At 49.0% G+C, this 20,650-nt stretch overlaps 1 protein-coding gene across 1 annotated transcript; it reads left to right on the top strand.

Moving 5' to 3' along the window:
- Positions 1-493: 493 nt before the first annotated feature.
- Positions 494-20,413, top strand: LOC118228908 (neuronal growth regulator 1-like). Its single transcript, XM_035420491.1, has 7 exons — positions 494-1,075; positions 9,433-9,671; positions 15,753-15,878; positions 16,239-16,370; positions 17,707-17,827; positions 19,182-19,330; positions 20,241-20,413. The coding sequence occupies exons 1-7, from the start codon at positions 912-914 to the stop codon at positions 20,339-20,341; spliced, it is 1,032 nt and encodes a 343-aa protein (XP_035276382.1). The 5' UTR covers positions 494-911; the 3' UTR covers positions 20,342-20,413.
- The last annotated feature ends 237 nt before the right edge of the window (positions 20,414-20,650 follow it).

Here is a 20,650-nt window from a genome sequence, read left to right as displayed (position 1 = left end):
GGAACCTAAGTGAGTAACAAACTCGTGCCATGGAGGGCCGTGTGTATGCAGGTTTTCATTCCAGCCTCAGATCTTGATTATATAATTAGTTGAATTATTTGCTGAATTAGGGATGCAGGTTTGTGCACAATGGTGACCCGACGTCTATGGTGACCCGCATTGTCTAAATAAAAAATTTCTTATATTCTGTGCTTCAATGCAGTTAAACGCATATGGCTGAATGAGTAATTGGACTCAATTAAGGCAGCATTAATTGGTTGGAATGAAAACCTGCATACACACGGCCCTCCATGGCACGAGTTTGACACCACTGCGCTAGACCATAATCACACAATCTTAAAAATAATACGTAATGCATGGGTTTTCACTGGCTGTAATCAAAAGTGCAATTGCACACTTCATTGGTAGATAAACAGTCAATTATTTAATCATTGATTTCAATTTCCACTAAATGTTTATTTGAATGATTGATTTTGCCCAGACCGGTGTGTGCATAGCTAGCTTTGATTTGGAAGGATCGCGACCGTAATGGATGTGGCGCAAGGCATAGGCTGAGGGTCCGTGCTCAATCGATATCTTTAATGGGTCTCGGGTTGTTTTGCTTTACCGCTATCCCTAGCAGCTTCAGCCGCTCCATCAGCCGCTGGTACGGGGTTGCCTGGGAAACGGCAGCATGGCAACGAGATCGAAGCCTGGGGGTTGTCTGTTGCTCGGGCTTTCGTATTTCCCATCCCCTCACTAGATGGTGTGTGAAGCACTTTCTCACGTAGCGGTGCTTTGACAGGAACAAACCTGGGAAACTCCCTCTCTGACCCGGCTTTCAGGGTGGGCCGACCCGGGAGAAAGAGCGCTGAGATTTTTTTTTCTTTTAAAGGGACGAATAGCGCGCTATTCTAACGGAACTGGGGATAATGGTTGCAGGGCGGCCTGAAGTGTCTTTTTCTCTTCAGTCTCTCGCTGGTATAATTTTCACTCTTACCTGTTTCCTGCCGTCCAGTTTACCCGCTGGACGATCCGGAGAGAGTGCGCTTGTAGATACTGTGACCAGTAGACAAGGCGACACAGCTCTTCTGAGGTAAGTTGGACAAATTCAAACAACTAGTCCACAACGAACTAAGGACAGCAGAGACGGTACGAGAGAGGCGAATAAAAATGGCCAGCTAGCTTGGAAAGAGACGGTTGTACGGTTGTGGGTGGAATGAGTAGTTGGCTACCAGTAACCATTTGATAGCATTTTCGCTTCTGGCATTTAAATAGTTTCCTCTTTCATTCGGGTTGTCACTGGTCCCGAGCGCTGCTGGTATCGGTCCGTTCGTTACAGTTTACTGGCTCTGCGAAACGCCTCGTTCCTCTTGCGCGCGCTGAGTGTCTCTTCAGCCTCTGCGTTTTCGGCGCGTGTAATGAACTGGTCCGTTTTTTCTGTAATCGTTTGTTTGATCCAAATCAAATAATTCGTAGCCTATTACATCCGTATAAACCCATTTCTTATTTACACAAACTTTGGTCAGATATGATTGGCCGTTACAGTATTTCACAATAGATTGTGGTTACAGTAATGTATGCCGTTTCAGTGCTAGACCCTAAAAGCCGCCCCAAAGTTGCCATATAGCTTTGTTTACCTGGTGAAAGCAGCTGACTATATATGTTACTTAAATACATTTAGTTCCGAATTAATATTACTGTATTGCTCCACACACCGCTGAGGTTTGGCAGCAGTGGTGTGAAGCGATGTCGGTAAATCAAGCTGCGGTGGGAACGCACTGGGGTGATGTGCTTTCTGACAGACGTCCAGCGAACGCATTCGCCCCCTTCAGCAGGCAGTCCAGCGGATGATCGTTATTCTGCTCGCATTATTTGTGTCTGCGGTCAGATTTATATTTAAATTGTATTCATGCATTTTAATGTACTCTTGGTTCCCACACTGTTTCCCAGCTGGCTAATGGAAGCTTCATTTAGCGATGTTCGGCGTAGCCCACAGCTGCTGATAGGTGTGGGGCACTCCCACTAAAAATCCAATACAGCGGTGCAATTTTACTAAATGAATTGTGGTCTTAATGAGATTGCAGTGTTTATTGGTAAGCATGTAGGGGTAACTGCAGGAAAACTAAAATAGGCTGCACTGAGAGGCAATGGGAGGGATCAACAACAACAAACGACGACAGAGCCTGGTAATTTGAATATGCAATAACCCAATTTAGTAAAACGCGATGGTAGAGTGAAGTAGAAGGGTCGATTTATGCAGTTTGGGGGGGAAACACATTTAGCGTCTAAACCCCGTCGGGTTCGCACAAAGCCATTTTTCCCGCTGCCGAGCGGAACGCGCTAGTTAGCCGTAATGCTCGCCTGCCCTCACCAGCCTGGCGGGAATAGGGCTCCGTGCGCACCTGGGTCCGGCTTTGGATGCCGCGTGGCAGGACGCTACATTAGCGCGCCTAGTCCGACATCATTTAGGTCAGAGAACAATAAAACATGGGGTTTATTGTAATTTTATAAAGTAGGGCTGCAGAACCCTGTTCCTGGAGATCTACCGTCCTGTTTGGTTTTCATTTCAACCTTAATTTGGCACACCTGATTCTTATAATCAGTAGCTCAACCTCTAGCTGTTGAAAGGGGTGTGCTTTGTTATGGCTGGAATGAAAACCTACAGGATGGTACAGGTATCAACAAGAAAACAAGGCTGGGGCAGCCCTCTTGTAGAGAATGGCCTTAGCAGCTATAATGAATGTAGTAAAGCCCAGATAAAATGGTGGCCTTGCCCTGTCCCTGATCGGCTTGTAGCCTGGGCACTGTGATGAGTTTGCTGGGAGTGCTACTTTTGTTTTTCTAATGTTATTTACCTGAGGCAGATAAAACGCATGATCCACCACAGGAGGTTCATTCAGGATGCTGGGTCAATCTTGTGGCCATTTTGGGAAATGGCGTTACTGTGTTATGTGCTGAAGCACTTGCAGTGTTCTTACTGGGAAAAAGACACTCTGTGCATGAAAAGGTTTGGGAAATTAAACAAAAAAAGCAGAAATTACCTGATTTTGATTGGGAATTTTAAATAAAAAAATAAAAAAAAATACTGGCAAGTGAATCGAAGTATCTTTTAAAAACCAACTTTAACTTTATGACCCAATTTCGAGATTAGACTTCAACATTAAAAGTGGAAAAACAGTACCTGAACATTGTATGAATTTCTATCTGCCTTAACAACTGGTTGAGGATCAGATTCACCCCATGCTAAACTACACACACACTTTTTTTCACACACACACACACACACACACACACTCTCACACAAGCACACATACAGACACTCATGCCCGCACGCACCCACACACAAACGTTTGTTTACACACTCACTCTCACACTCTCATACTCACTCTCACACAAGCACACGTCTACACACACTCGCACGCACATACACACGCACTCACACACACACACACACACAAGCACACACATACATACACACACACACACAGTGATTGTAAGTGTGTGTTCTGGCTGAGAGCTCAGTGTGCTCACGCCTGTGAGTTCTGACTCACACCCACACTCACACACACGTACACACTCTCTCTCTAACTCTCACACACACACTCACACATGCACACACTCTCTCACACACATACACACACACACACACACTGGTCCTTCATGTGTAAAATGTGCAGTGATTGTAAGTGTGTGTGTGTTCTGGCTGAGAGCTCCGTGGGTTCATGCCTGTGAGTAGTTCTCACACCCACACACACACACTCACTCTCTCACACACACACACACACATACACACACACACACACACACACACACAGTGATTGTAAGTGTGTGTTCTGGCTGAGAGCTCAGTGGGCTCATGCCTGTGAGTTGTGACTCAGGTTAGCTGATCAGTGCTGGCTGTGCTGCTATTGTTCTCTCTCCGTGTGACGGGACTGCATGCTGAGGCTCTCTCCACCGTCCAATAAGGGCATTGTTTACTCTTCGCACGCTCGCCTCCCTCTCTCAGCTGCAGGAGGGATGACATCACGGCCGCCCGCGCTCCTCCTGGCGTGTCAGTCCGCCAGTCATCCACACGCGGTAGCGCACACAAGCCCCCGCTGTTCCAACCGCGCGTTTGAGCCATTTACACAGTGCTCTCTACCCACAATGCACTCTCCCCACAGCACTTATGAGCCATTTACACAGCGCACTCTCTCCCTGCAAATTTTTCCCGCTGCACTGCCACAGCAACATTCCCAAAGAATTCCCACATTGTTGTGACTGTATCCAGAAAGATGCCACAGCATTCCTGAAAAATTCCTACTCTGCTCCTGCAACATTCCCAAAGAATTCCCACATTGTTGTAACTGTATCCAGAAAGATCCCACAGCATTTCTGTAAAATTCCTGCTCTGCTCCTGCAACATTCCCAAAGAATTCCCACATTGTTGTAACAGTGTCCAGAAAGATCCCACAGCATTCCTGCATCGTTAAAACAGCCTTTCTGCAGTGCAGCATTCTGCAACATTCCAGAAACATTCCCACAGAATTTCCACCAGTACACAAGACATACTCCGGACTATGAACAGGGATGGTCTGCAGGTTTAAAGGTGCTGCTGTTCATGTTAATATATTATTTCCATTTTAGCGCTTATTTTGCAGTAGGGCAGTAATAGAGCATTAGCATGTTTAGTGCTGATTTTGCAGTAACACAGTAATAGAGCATTAGCATGTTTGGCACTGATTTTGCTGTAGGGTGGTAATGGAGAATTAGCATGTTCAGTGCTGATTTTGCAGTAGTACAGTAATAGAGCATTAGCATGTTTGGCGCTGATTTTGCTGTAGGGTAGTAATAGAGCATTAGCATGTTTGGCTTTGATTTTGCTGTAGGGTAGTAATAGAGCATTAGCATGTTTAGCGCTGATTTTGCAGTAGGGTAGTAATAGAGCATTAGCATGTTTAGCGCTTATTTTGCAGTAGGGCAGTAATAGAGCATTAGCATGTTTAGTGCTGATTTTGCAGTAGGGCAGTAATAGGCTGTTGTGCATTGTGTTCTGTTTTTCTGGGTTTATAATTACAACTGCTGGGAATGAAGGAACATTGAAATGAGTTTTTCCTCACAAAAAAACCAAAGTTATTCCTTCAACATATAAAGTACATTATTACAATAACTGTTTCTCAATGTTCAGCTCTGTGGTCTGAGTGTAAATATGAATGCCAGTGAATGTAATTTTATTGTATTGGAAAAGCGCGTTTCAGGGAGCTGAGAGGTTAATTCATCCGTGCCCTTCCATTATGGTTTTTGAGAAAAGGGGAAGAACGTGGTTTCATTATGTCGGCAGCAAATGCTAATCACCTTTACTTTTGGCTTCAGCATCTGCTAATGTTCTCCCCTGTGCAAATCCATCAAGTCCATTTATCTTATTGGCAGCATAATTTCACAGCTTATGGCATAAAGCTACACAAATAAAACTGCACATGAGAGTCTGTCGGTGGTCCTGGGTCAGTGGTCCTGTGTCACTGTCCCTTGGGTAGTACCACTTTGTCAGTAGTCCTAGGTCAGTTGTCATGGGTCAGTGCCAGTCTGTCAGTGGTCCTGGTTGAGTGGTGCCAACTATCATGAACGCAATGCATGGACTCCCCTGGGAAAAACTGGCTACCCTCGCACACTCATACACTCACTCACTCACTAACTCATGCCCTCACTCTCTCACTTGCTTACTCACTCACTCATTCTCTCACGCACTCACTCACACACTCACTCACTCACGCACGCACTCACTCACACACTCTCTCTCTCACTCACTCTCTCTCACTTTCTCACTCTCTTACTCACTCAAACTTACCCATATAAACAGAAGTAAATTCTACAGCTGAATCTAGCTGTATCTTGCAGTCAGGGATGCCATAAGCCATATGTAAATATATGTTAGTAATAACCTGCTCAGCATACCGAAATGTGGGCTGTGATTAGGATTCTTCTCATACAAACACTGTTGATTTCTCCATGTTGTAAATGTGTAAAAGGTGAGGTGGTTCCTGTAGTGCTGCTGGGGAAATGACAGGTTGCCCCTAAAATTGGATATTTGATTAAAATAGTTTCGTGACTTATGCCATCGCAGTGTTTTCATTCAAGTAAAGGAGTGTTTTATTTTTTGAGTATTAAAAATATATGTAGGTTCTGGGCATAATCAGTGGGGATGATGTTTTCCATTAAAGTGCCATTATTGTAGAAAAGCTGAACACGCTGAACACGCTGAACACGCTGAACACGCATCATCTGTATGGTGTAAATGGGTGGAAATATCGGGTCGGGGAAAAAAAAGATCTAAAGTGAACTTGAGTAGAAGTAGGCGATGAGTAGTATGAGTAGAAACGTTGGCGATGAATCGTTAGTGTTTTGCTTATCATGGAGTTCGTTTAGGGGACAGACCATTCCCTGGAATAAAGAGCTGCTTGTTATGGTCATGGGGTTAGTTTAGGGGACAGACTCTTCCCTGGATTTTGGCATTAAAGCGCTGCTTGTTATGGTCATGGAGGCTGTAAGGCCCCAGAGTGATTTTCACCATGGCAACGTGTACTTAGCTACAGCAGTTATCAACATGGTTACATGGACTACAAAAGTCCACAGTGTGTTGACAATCCACTTCCTGTTCTCCCCTGCCTACTTCCTGTTGTTCAGTATCCTCTTCCTGTTACCCACAATTCAATTCCTGTCCCCAAGTTTCTACTATCAGTTCCACAATATCTTCATTCTGTTCTTCACTCAACATCACTTTCTGTACCTCATCACTCCTATCCTATTCCTATTCAGCTTGTGTGACCCTTGACATTTATCGGAACCACTAAGAGCGATTTGTGGCAAAACCACTGTTCTGATTAGTTAACACTGGATTTGGTTAGTATTTGGCTGAGAGATCTCCTGGGGATGCTAAGTTTCTGCTGGAAGGGGTGTTTGTGTCCCAGCAGGGGGCGATCTTCCCTCTGGTCAAATCAACCACAGTGCTCCAGTGCAATAAAGGGGACACTGTGCTGTAGGAGATGGTGTCTTTCGGATGAGACGTTAGACCAAGTTCCTGACTCACTGTGGTCATTAAAGACACCATTGCACTCATCACTGAGGAGGGGGTTCCCCGGTGTCCTGGCTAAATTACTAACCTGGCTCTCTCAGCCTGCCACCTAATCATCCCCCAGTTTCATTGGCTAAAAATTGTTCTCCACCTCAGCTGATGTGTGGTGAGCATTCTGGCGCAAAATGGCTGCCGTGCATCACCCAGGTGGGTGCTACACTTTGTTGGTGGGTGAGGTGAGTCCCTCCTCATCAGCAAAGCACTTTGAGCATCTGGAAGATGCAACGATTCATTAATTCCTTCTGCCATTCATTTTATTGTGGCCACTCAGCTGGACAGGAGTGGAGTGGCATTGAATAACTGAGATGCAGGCAGAAGCTGTGAATGTTGCTAGCTTAGCTTGTTAGGTTGTTAGCCTGCCTCTTAAACTGTGTTGTTCTCCGTTTGGAATGCATAGCGATATGAGGCAACCCTGGCAGGGAGAAGACGAGGGAGAGTGCGAACAGATGAACGTCTACTTTTAGACAACGCCACAGGACCTGGCCTGGCCCTGCGATGCCACCTTGCTCAGTCTGCCCACGTCCTGCAGAGAGGACTCGGGAGCTTCTGTACCTGCTGCTAACCAACAAGGACTGCTGCTACATTATCATTATTATTATTATTATTTTACCCACTTGTGCCATCATCTTCCATGATTGATTAGAGCTTCTGCGTTGTGATTTTGTAGCTTTTTAGGTGATGGTGGGCAGCATTAGTGGTGGGCAGTCTTAATGTTTCCAGAGAGCGTAGCATGTGTCTACTGGTATAAACATGGCTGTGCCCTCATTTCTACCGAAAATAAGACTGGGCTGTAGAGCAGGATCAGGCAGATTCTGAACAGAAGCCGCCGCTCTGCACAGCCTGGGACTTGTGTTATGAGGTAGTGATGTAGTTCTGCTCAGGTGGTGCTTGTGTGCCCTGACCTGAAAGCAGTAGCGGGGGTGTGGGGTTTTGTTTTGCTTGGTCTCACTGATGCCCTCTGGAGGACGAGGGTGGTACTGTAAACATTGTGCGCCCCTTGTCCCATGCAGCGAATTCAGTCTGTGTTGGGATTTCCACTGAAGCACAAAACTGCAAACTTGGGGGAAAAATATTACAACATTAATCACATAAATATTAATTTTTTTCATATGAAGTACTTTAAAAATAAAAAAAATGCTATTGATTAAACAAGGAAATTGACAATAATTACCAAAAGGCAAAAGAAGCATAATATCTTGACTAGAAAAGTACGATTTCCTGTATTTAATTTATTTACCTTTTGAATTTTTGAATATGCTTTTTTCCCCTTTGGGCCACCGTAGTTCTACTTCCTAGGGGGCTTGAAAAGAAGAAAGCCTGGGAAATGGCCACTGGAGAAAAGGCCACTTTACACAGAGGCTCAGAAACGCACACAGTGCAGGTGTGTCCTTTCTGCAGGTGAAGCCCTGCTCAGCCATGCACTTCCTGTGTCCTCAAACACGCCCAGTCAGGCCAGATGCGCTTCCTGTGTCCTCAGACACGCCCAGTCAGGCCAGATGCGCTTCCTGTGTCCTCAGACGCGCCCAGTCAGGCCAGATGCGCTTCCTGTGTCCTCAGACACGCCCAGTCAGGCCAAATGCGCTTCCTGTGTCCTCAGACACGCCCAGTCAGTCCAGGACCAGCGGAGAGCTCTGCTCCTGAAAGCACATTTTCATTTCATTTTGCAACGCTGTAATATTTGCCGTCGTGGGCCGAACTGTGCATTTAACACAATAGAGCCAGGAGCCGAGTTCACAGAGAAGCCATTTTAATGCAGGAAATGACTGTTTAATTAGCCTGGATCCTTTAAAGTGTGCCTATTCCATTTTATTTTTGAATATATTAAAAGATCACAGTAATTTGGACCTTTCATATTCGGTGAAAGATGTGCTGTGCCTGGACCTCGTTGTCATGGCGATTGCTGGCAGGGGAAATGCTGGTAATCATAACTGAAGACATTTCTTTTATCTCCGTAATCTTGGTGATAATTAAGGGAACAGCTCTTTAGCTGGCTGTTTTTGTATCAAGTTCTTCTTGGGAAAAGGGGGGTGGGAGGCCAACATCTGCTTTAGTCCTTCCAGTTTTCCAGTGGACAGAACTGAAAACACAGCAGTGTTCTAACAGAGAAGGGTTCTGGTGGTTCTGCTATAGTGTTCTAACAGAAGGGTTCTGGTGGTTCTGCTATAGTTTTCTAACAGAAGGGTTCTGGTGGTTCTGCTATAGTGTTCTAACAGAAGGGTTCTGGTGGTTCTGCTATAGTGTTCTAATGGGGAAGGGTTCTGGTGGTTCTGCTATAGTGTTCTAACAGAGAAGGGTTCTGGTGGTTCTGAAATCGCCTTCCTGCTTCCTGTTTCGCGTTCCAGGTGTTACCTATTGGACGGGCTGTCAAAGGGGGCGTGGCTCAACCGCTCCAGCATCATGTTCACGGGAGATGACAAATGGTCTGCGGATCCCCGCGTTTCCGTGGTGACGGGAGGCGGGAATAAGCACGAGTACAGCCTGCAGATTCAGAAGGTGGACGTCAGCGACGAGGGCCGGTACACCTGCATCGTGCAGAACAACCTCAACCCGCAGTCCAACCACATCTTCCTGAGCGTCAAAGGTACACACCTGCTCTACACCTTATTGTACTTTACTGAACCTGTGTTTTGTAGTTGTCCAATGACCATGAAATGCACTTTTGTATGTCGCTTTGGATAAAAGCATCTGCTAAATAAATGTAAGGTACACTGAAACAAGTGTGTACCTTTCACACTTGTTTCAGTGTGAAAGGTACACACCTGCATTACTCCTGTGGGGCAGTAGGGGTGTGAGTAGGGGCTGTGTGGGGCAGTAGGGGTGTGAGTAGGGGCAATGTGGGGCAGTAGGGGTGTGAGTAGGGGCTGTGTGGGGCAGTAGGGGTGTGAGTAGGGGCTGTGTGGGGCAGTAGGGGTGTGAGTTGGGGCAGTGTGGAGCAGTAGGGGTGTGAGTAGGGGCAGTGTGGGGCAGTAGGGGTGTGAGTAGGGGCTGTGTGGGGCAGTAGGGGTGTGAGTAGGGGCAGTGTGGGGCAGTAGGGGTGTGAGTAGGGGCAGTATGAGCAGAGTGGGGCAGTAGGGGTGTGAGTAGGGGCAGTGTGGGGCAGTAGGGGTGTGAGTAGGGGCAGTAGGGGTGTGAGTAGGGGCAGTGTGGGGGGTAGTAGGGGTGTGAGTAGGGGCAGTGTGGGGGCAGTAGGAGTAGAGTGGGGCAGTAGGGGTGTGAGTAGGGGCAGTGTGGGGCAGTAGGGGTGTGAGTAGGGGCAGTGTGTGGCAGTAGGGGTGTGAGTAGGGGCAGTGTGGGGGTAGTAGGAGCAGAGTGGGGCAGTAGGGGTGTGAGTAGGGGCAGTGTGGGGCAGTAGGGGTGTGAGTAGGGGCAGTGTGGGGGCAGTGGTGCAGTGTGGGGCAGTAGGGGTGTGAGTAGGGGCAGTGTGGGGCAGTAGGGGTGTGAGGGGCAGTGTGGGGGCAGTAGGAGCAGAGTGGGGCAGTAGGGGTGTGAGTATGGGGCAGTAGGGGTGTGAGTAGGGGCAGTGTGTGGGTAGTAGGAGCAGAGTGGGGCAGTAGGGGTGTGTGAACCCAAGGGGAGAGGGTTAAGGTTGTGGTTATTGGATAAATGCCTGTTAGAGAGAGTAACATGATGTGGAAGGACAGCACCTGGAGCTAGAGACATTCCCATGGAGACCAGACAGCTTATCACTATGGAGACCATGCACCCAATTTATCACCATGGAGACTGTGTGCCCTATTTATCACCATGGAGACCATGCACCCTATCTATCACTATGGAGACCATCCATTCTCTTTTCCCTCATGGATTTGAACAAAGTACTGAGGATTTCCTTGGATTACTGTCTGTCTCCTACTACTACCCATTATCACACACACACAGCTTTTACACAAATCTTACTCCATCTCAGTCCTTAAGGGGTCCTTATTTCTCCTGTAAACGTGGGGCTGATTCCTTATTACACTTTAATGGCACGTTTATTACACCTCTATTACGCCTATTACGCCTGTATTCTAAGTTCATTCACTGTAGATCAGCTAAATAACATTTTAGCTGAGAATCAACCTTTAGGAAATATCACGTAAATATTAGGTTTGCCTGTCATTTATTCATTCATTTGATTGGGGAACTTTATAAATACTATTTTATCTGTCCTGCCAATTGAGCTTAATTTAAATTTCATTGAAAATGTTCACTGCTGTTCATGAATGATTTACAGGAAATGATGTAAATGATTATTATAAGCAGCAGAGCTTGAGTCTGTGCTGTATGATCTGCCAAACGAGTGCGGGGGAGGGGTGGCGATAAGAGAAAATGAGAGGGAGAGAGAGACAGAGAAAGAGGGGACGAATGAGAGAGACAGAGTGGGGGGTGAAAGACAGATTGAGGGAGAGTAAGAAGGAGGTAGAGTATAGGCTGGGCAGTGAGGTCACTGAGCTGTGATTGGACGGTGTGCGGGCAGTGAGGTCTGTGATTGGATGGTGTGCGGGCAGTGAGGTCACTGAGCTGTGATTGGATGGTGTGCGGGCAGTGAGGTCGCTGTGATTGGATGGTGTGCGGGCAGTGAGGTCACTGAGCTGTGATTGGATGGTGTGCGGGCAGTGAGGTCGCTGTGATTGGATGGTGTGCGGGCAGTGAGGTCACTGAGCTGTGATTGGACGGTGTGCGGGCAGTAAGGTCGCTGTGAAATCCTCTCAGGGCACATTTAAAAGCCAGTCCGTGTGTTTTAATGGTGCCACTGAGGAATTCTGCATAGTACTAAGTGCAGAGTGAACTGGTAGCATTAGCATCAGTGTGCAGTGTGAGCTGTTAGCATTAGTATCAGTGTGCAGCATACACTGTTAGCATTAGCATCAGTGTGCAGTGTGAGCTGTTAGCATTAGTATCAGTGTGCAGCGTACACTGTTAGCATTAGCATCAGTGTGCAGTGGGAGCTTTTTGTATTAACATCAGTGTTCGCTGTTAGCATTAGCATCAGTGTGCAGAGTGAGTTGGTAGCATTAGTATCGGTGTGCAGTGTATGCTGTTAGCATTAGCATCTGTGTGCAGTGTGAGCAGTTAGCATTAGCATCAGTATGCAGTGTGAGCTGTTAGCATTAGCATTAGTGTGCAGTGGGAGCAGTTAGCATTGACATTAGCATCAGTGTGCAGAGTGAGCTGTTAGCATTAGCATCGGTCTATCCACAGCCGGGCCGTCGGTGAGGCGGTGCAGTCTTTCTGCAGCGGGCTGTCAGTGTGGTGGTGCAGTCTTTCTGCAGCGGGCTGTCAGTGTGGTGGTGCAGTCTTTCTGCAGCGGGCTGTCAGTGTGGCGGTGCAGTCTTTCTGCAGCGGGCCGTCGGTGTGGCGGTGCAGTCTTTCTGCAGCGGGCTGTCAGTGTGGCGGTGCAGTCTTTCTGCAGCGGGCTGTCAGTGTGGCGGTGCAGTCTTTCTGCAGCGGGCCGTCAGTGTGGCGGTGCCGTCTTTCTGCAGCGGGCCGTCAGTGTGGCGGTGCCGTCTTTCTGCAGCGGGCCGTCGGTGTGGCGGTGCAGTCTTTCTGCAGCGGGCTGTCGGTGTGGCGGTGCAGTCTTTCTGCAGCGGGCTGTCGGTGTGGTGGTGCAGTCTTTCTGCAGCGGGCTGTCGGTGTGGTGGTGCAGTCTTTCTGCAGCGGGCTGTCAGTGTGGTGGGGAGTCCCTGCTGATCATCTCGTCCCGGAGGCTGTGTCTGTGCCACGCTGCAGAATGTGGCTTCTCTTTTTCTTCTGGGAAGCCTTTGTTTTCTGACATGTTGAAGATGAGACTTCCTGTTGAGAACATATGGAGAGAACGCCACCCCCTCCCTTTCACCCCCCCCCCCCCCCCCCCCTTTCTCTGCCACAGAGGGATGAATCTCACTGGCACTAAAATCTCCCAAAACCCCAGAGCAAGCTGCTCCTTCACGTTCCGAAAGTTGTGACAGATTTAGCAGTGAATGGAAACATTGAATGTAAAGGGTGGCAGGGGGAGAAATGGGTCTAATAAATAGACATTAAGACCAGAACTGCAGACCCCTCCTGTCCTGCTTTTTGGAAGCCTTTATGTCCGTCTTATGACCTCCCAAAGAAATCCATCATTGATTTTTCAATTGGCCATGATTGCAGAATCACCCATGATTGGGGAACAGAATGTCACAAATTTCATTGGTGCTCAGAATTTCTGTCTGAGATTTTTCTGGCTGCCACACGTGATTGGCACATATGCAGTGCCAGCCATGAACTGCTAGCAGTGCCTCTTTCAGCAGGTTTAAAGGGCAATTAAAGGATGGGTATTGGGTAAACAACAACATTAAATACCATGTATCTGAAGAGTCTGGTGAATTATTTTTCCATGATATAAATTTAAAAGAGGAGTAAACCACGGGCACATGCATGCGTAGTGAGTTCTGACACCTGACCGTAGCCCTGTTCTGAACTCCTGAAGTTCTGAATGAACTGGTATCAGGGGTCATCACAGCCATTCAGCTTGTGAGTGTGGCTCGGGAGTCCAGAGTCTTTATCCCTGAACTTGATTGGAAGGGAAACAGTGGTTATTGTGACCTCACAATGAGATCAGCCTGTGAGAGTGGCTCAGGAGTCTACCATATTTATTCAGAGATTAAGCTTGACTTCTCCTACACCCCCGTGAGACCTGTGCTAACCATGGTAACCCTGGTAACAGCACATCCCTTCTGCAGGGTCATGCGCCCCTTCAGCTGTGTGGAACAGAAGGTAAACCCCATAGGGGGCCTCCTTAAATCTAACCACAGACCACTTTGCCCTCGCCATCCAGTAGCACGCTGATGGACTGTGACACTTCTCTCTTCATGTATTGCTGTTGTTGGTATTACAGGTTGGTATCTTTTATTTTTTTGTTTTTTTATTTTGTTTATATCTATGTTTAGGAGCATCATTGCATGATGCATAGCTGCGTATCATAAGAACCGTGCTACAGGAGCGTGGGCGTTATGTTCCCTGAACGTACAGCCCCTTCACTGCCCACTCCACACTGCCCACTGCCCACTCCACACTTCCCACTCCACACTGTCCACTGCCTGCTCCACACCACCCACTCCACACCGCCCACTACACACTGTCCACTGCCTGCTCCACACCGCCCACTACACACTGCCCACTACACACTGTCCACTGCCCGCTCCACACCACCCACTGCACACTACCCACTCCACACTGTCCACTGCCTGCTCCACTCCACACTGCCCACTCCACACTACCCACTCCACACACTGTCCACTGCCCGCTCCACACCACCCACTCCACACTGCCCACTACACACTGTCCACTACACACTGTCCACTGCCCGCTCCACACTCCCCCCCCCCCCACTGCCCACTCTACACTGCCCACTCCACAGAGCTCACTGCCCTCTGCCCATTCCTCACTGCCCACTCTACGCAGCTCACTGCCCACTGCCCACTCCACAGAGCTCATTGCCCTCTGCCCATTCCTCACTGCCCACTCCATAGAGCTCACTGCCCTCTGCCCTTTCCTCACTGCCCACTCCCCACTGCCCTCTCCAGATTGCCCACTGCTCACTGCACACTGCCCACTGCCCTCTCCCCATTGCACACTGCCCACTCCACACTGCCTGCTACCCACTCCACACTGCCCACTGCCCTCTCCACACTGCCCACTCTACACTGCCCACTCCACAGAGCTCACTGCCCTCTGCCCATTCCTCACTGCCCAATCCACAGAGCTCACTGCCCTCTGCCCATTCCTCACTGCCCACTGCCCACTCCACACTGCTCAGAAGTGTCATGTCCTGTTTCAGATCTCATTTGCGATGCCCTAATAACTGAGGTACAGGACTGCCACTCACCTTTTTATCACAATGTGTTGAGAAACGGGAGACTGTAGGCATGTATCTAGCTGCCCATAGGGCTATAACTATCAATCTACCTGCCTGTGGAGCTGTATATTTACCTGTCTGTGGAACTGACAGGCTTTAGGTGTCAGTTTACCTGTCTGTGGAGCTTATAGGCTGTAGGTGTCAGTATACCTGTCTGTGGAGCTGATAGGCTGTAGGTGTCAGTACTCATTCCTGTCAGATTCCTGTGAGACGGTATCTGAGTGGCTGGTTTGCCTGTCGATCAGACTGTGGGCTCTGATCTTGCCCAATGGCTTGTCAGATATAATGGTTTAATTCCTGCACTGCGTGACTTCTGCACATAGCCTGCACTACTGCTACATTCACTTTTTTAAGCAGTCTGTTTATTACGTGTTAAGTGCGTGCTGCATAGAGGCTGCTGCATCATCCCTTTAATCCCACGTGTCTGTGCTCTCTCTCTGCCCCTCAGTCCTGCTCATCATCCCTTTAATCCCACGCGTGTCTGTGCTCTCTCTGCCTCCTCAGTCCTGCTCATCATCCCTTTAATCCCACTGTGCTCTCTGCCCCTCAGTCCTGCTCATCATCCCTTTAATCCCACGCGTGTCTGCTCTCTCTGCCTCCTCAGTCCCGCCCATCATCCCTTTAATCCCACGCGTGTCTGTGCTCTCTGCCCCTCACCTGCCCATCATCCCTTTAATCCCACGCGTGTCTGTGCTCTCTGCCCCTCAGGCCTGCTCATCACCCCTTTAATCCCACGCGTTCTGTGCTCTCTCTGCCCCTCATCCCTTTAATCCCACGCGTCTCTGTGCTCTCTCTGCCCCGCAGTCCCGCCCAGGATATACGACGTGTCGTCGGATGTGACGGTGAATGAGGGGGGAAACGTGTCCCTGTTCTGCATGGCCAGCGGCCGGCCAGAGCCCACCATCTCCTGGAGACACATCACCCCTTTAGGTGAGCTGTGAACACACCTGTACACACAGTCACACTTACACACACACACCCCTGTACACACACCTGTACACACAGTCACACTTACACACACCTGTACTCACACACCTGTAAACAGTCACACTTACACACACTCACACACCTGTACACAGTCACACTTACACACACACCTGTACAGTCACACTTACACACACTCACACACCTGTACACAGTCACACTTACACACACACCTGTACACAGTCACACTTAAACACCTGTATGCACACCTGTACACACACTGCACACACTTACACACACCGACGTGCACATTGTCATTTGACACAGGCCTGGTGTGGGTTTGCTGTTTGATGGTTCTTCTTTCAGCCATGAAGTACCAGTCTGGAGAGGAGCTGAACATCAGCGGCATCACCAAAGACCAGGCTGGAGAGTACGAGTGCATCGCCCAGAACGACGCCTCTGCCCCCAACACCAAGTCCCTGAGAGTCACAGTCAACTGTGAGTCAGTCACCCGCACTGACACGCTTTCAGCTCACACTGAGTCAGTCACCCGCACTGACACGCTTCCAGCTCACACTGAGTCAGTCACCCGCACTGACACGCTTTCAGCTCTCACTGAGTCAGTCACCCGCACTGACAGGCTTTCAGCTCACACTGAGTCAGTCACCCGCACTGACACGCTTTCAGCTCTCACTGAGTCAGTCACCCACACTGACACGCTTCCAGCTCACACTGAGTCAGTCACCCGCACTGACACGCTTCCAGCTCACACTGAGTCAGTCACCCACACTGACACGCTTTCAGCTCACACTGAGTCAGTCACCCGCACTGACACGCTTCCAGCTCTCACTGAGTCAGTCACCCGCACTGACAGGCTTTCAGCTCTCACTGAGTCAGTCACCCGCACTGACACGCTTCCAGCTCTCACTGAGTCAGTCACCCACACTGACACGCTTTCAGCTCTCACTGAGTCAGTCACCCGCACTGACAGGCTTTCAGCTCTCACTGAGTCAGTCACCCGCACTGACAGGCTTTCAGCTCTCACTGAGTCAGTCACCCGCACTGACACGCTTCCAGCTCACACTGAGTCAGTCACCCGCACTGACACGCTTCCAGCTCTCACTGAGTCAGTCACCCGCACTGACACGCTTTCAGCTCTCACTGAGTCAGTCACCCGCACTGACACGCTTCCAGCTCTCACTGAGTCAGTCACCCGCACTGACACGCTTTCAGCTCTCACTGAGTCAGTCACCCGCACTGACAGGCTTCCAGCTCACACTGAGTCAGTCACCCGCACTGACACGCTTCCAGCTCACACTGAGTCAGTCACCCACACTGACAGGCTTCCAGCTCTCACTGAGTCAGTCACCCACACTGACACGCTTCCAGCTCTCACTGAGTCAGTCACCCGCACTGACACGCTTCCAGCTCTCACTGAGTCAGTCACCCGCACTGACACGCTTCCAGCTCTCACTGAGTCAGTCACCCGCACTGACACGCTTCCAGCTCACACTGAGTCAGTCACCCGCAACCCATAGTTGATTGGTTAATTGTGCTGTGGTCCTGATTGATTAATTTTGCTGTGGTTCTGATTGATTAATTGTGCTGTGATTGATTGCTGAATTGTGCTGTATTTCTTATTGGTTAATTACTCTGTGGTTGATTGGTTAATTGTGCTGTGGTTCTGACTGGTTAATTGCTCTGTGGTTCTGATTATTTAATTGTGCTGTGGTTCTGACTGGTTAATTGGTCTGTTGCTCTGGTTGGCTAATTGTGCTGTAGTCGGTTCAGTACTGGATACTGTGTTCAGGAACTGGCCCCTCTCGCCCCCCAGACCCGCCCAGCATCCATGAGATCAAGTTCACTGGGGTGGGCGTGGCCCGCAGCGCCCTGCTCAGGTGCGAGGCCCTGGGTGTCCCCACACCCGCATTCGAGTGGTACAGAGGAACCAAGCGGTAAGCTTGTCCATACCTGCACACCTAGCATCTTATACACCTACACCTGCACACCTAGCATCTTATACACCTATACCTGTACACCTAGCATCTTATACACTTACACCTTCACACCTAGCATCTTATATACCTACACCTTCGCACCTAGTATCTTATATACCTACACCTTCGCACCTAGCATCTTATGCACCTACACCTGTACACCTACCATCTTATACACCAGTGGTTCTCAACTCGGGCCAGAAAGGGCCGGTGTGGGTGCAGGCTTTTGTTCAAACCAAGCAGTTTCACACCTGATTCTACTAATCAACCTTTGGAGTCTTTACTAAGGACCTTGATTAGTAGAATCAGGTGTGTAACTGCTTTGTTGGAACAAAAGTCTGCACCCACACCGGCCCTTTCTGGCCTGAAATGAAAACCACTGTTATACACCTACGCCTTCACACCTAGCATCTTATTCACCTACACCTGTACACCTAGCATCTTATGCACTTACACCTACACACCTAGCATCTTATACACCCACACCTGTACAGGTAACATCTTGTACATCTGCACTTGGACATCTAGCATCTTATACACCTACACCTGTACACCTACCCCTTCACACCTAGCATCTTATACATCTATGCCTGGACACCTAGCATCTTATACACCTACACCTTCACACCTAGCATCTTATACACCTACGCCTGTACACCTAGCATCTTCCACAGCTACGCCTGTGCACCTAGCATCTTATACACCTACACCTGTACACCTAGCATCTTCCACAGCTACGCCTGTGCACCTAGCATCTTATACACCTACACCTGTACACCTAGCATCTTCCACAGCTACACCTATACAGCTAGCATCTTATTGTTTTTGTGTGTTTTTTTTTTTCCCCCCAAAGCCTCCTGTGGACAAGTGTTGAGAATTAGCATGTATGCTAAAACACTTAAGCAATGCATCTGGTTTGTCCAATGTAATTGTGATGTCCATATAAAATAACCTTAACTTAACTTATATACTTACACCTCCACACCTAGCATCTTATACACTTACACCTCCACACCTAGCATCTTATACACCTACACCTTCACACCTAGCATCTTCTACATCTACACCTGTACACCTAGCATCTTATACACTTACACCTTCACACCTACCATCTTATACACCTACACCTTCACACCTAGCATCTTGCACACCTACCATCTTCCACAGCTACACAAGTACACCTAACGTCTTACACATCTACACCTGTACACCTGAAATTTTACATGCGTGTGTGTATGTGTGTGTGCGCGCGCGTGCGTGCGTGCGTGCGTGTGTGCGTGCGCGTGTGTGTGTGTGTGTGATCTCTCCTCAGGCTCACTCGAGGTCAGGGTATAGACATACAGACACTCAGGTCCCGATCTGTGCTGTCCATGACCAACATGACCCAGGATCGCTATGGCAACTATACCTGCGTGGCTGTGAACATGCTGGGCAGGGCGTCGGCCAGTATACCACTGCTCCGTGAGTACCAGCACCGTTTCCATGACGAACTACCTCCGGCACCATCTGGGGTAGTGAGAGTTCTACATTTGCACCCCACACAGGAAGGAACCCTTTTCACTTCCTCTTCAGTATGACTTTTCTGGCCTTTATTTTAAACTCAGTGTTGGGTTTCAGAACCTGGGCTGATTTGCCTCAAGTGTGCCCTCCTCTGGCCACTGAAATGCACTGCACCTTTCTCTTGGTATTGCGTTATTCTGCTTAATGACTGGAACACAAGGTATTTTAAAGAAGTCATTTTACTATGTACCATAGCTGTTAGATGCAATGAGTTATGGTTATTAAATTCTGTCATATTTAATAGAGCCACTAAGGGAGCGTCCTCAAATGCCTCTGCGGGAAGTGGGCGTGACACAGAGCTGTTATCAGGCTGTCCCCTACGAAGAGGAACAGGTGGCAACCACGCTCGCTAAAGAGAAGCCTTTACGCTCTTTGTGTGTGGAGAGAGTTTCTCTGCACAGCCATCGCTGCTCACACGAGTGACCCTTTCATATTTCAAACAGAGCGCATAAAACAGAAATGCTGTTTAAATAGGAAAAGGATGAAATCAGAGGATGAATCTCATTTATCTTGTCTGTCAAAGCGTGCAGTGTGGCTCTGATTGGTCAGTCAAAGTGTGCAGTGTGTCTCAGTTTAATCTGTATTTTCTGAGATTTGAGCTTTTCCTGTAGGATGAGTACTAGGCGGGGTTCTGCAGTAGGCTGATTTTAGGAGTGGGAGGGGATAGGACAGCAGGGTTCTGCAGTAGGCTGATTTTAGGAGTGGGAGGGGATAGGACAGACCTGGGTCAGGTCTGTATTACACCAGGTCTGAGGGAGGCTCGGCTTTGCAGTTTGTAACTAATCTGTGGCCCCCATCTTTTTTTTGGCAGCACCCAGCACAGCCTCCTACGGTGATGCCAGCAGAGTGGGCGTGGCCATGACAGCTTGGCTCCTCCCCCTGGCTCTCCCCTACCTCCTGCTTGCGTGCTAGAGGAGGAAGCCCACGCACACGCCCCCAGGAACCCTGACCCCGCCCCCCACCCCCAGGAGCCCTGTTCCTGCCCCCCCACCCCCCTTAGCCCTGGTCCCGCCCCCCTGCCCCCCCACCCCCAGGAGCCCTGTTCCTGCCCCCCAAAGTCTGAATGGGGAGGGGACAACGGGCAGTGGGGGGGTCGGGTAGGTGCCACAAGCTCCGGGGGGTAGATGATGCCAACTACCTGATGATGACTTGTTCATGAGGGTGGGCCTTGTTACCCTGTAAATAGTGCCTGTGCCCCCATCCCCAAATCAGGACCCCCTG

Source organism: Anguilla anguilla, chromosome 6 (assembly GCF_013347855.1).
Source record: "Anguilla anguilla isolate fAngAng1 chromosome 6, fAngAng1.pri, whole genome shotgun sequence".
Taxonomy (NCBI): Eukaryota; Metazoa; Chordata; class Actinopteri; order Anguilliformes; family Anguillidae; genus Anguilla; species Anguilla anguilla.
The sequence above is the reverse complement of the archived record's forward strand: the minus strand, read 5'-3'. Positions and strand labels throughout refer to the sequence as shown.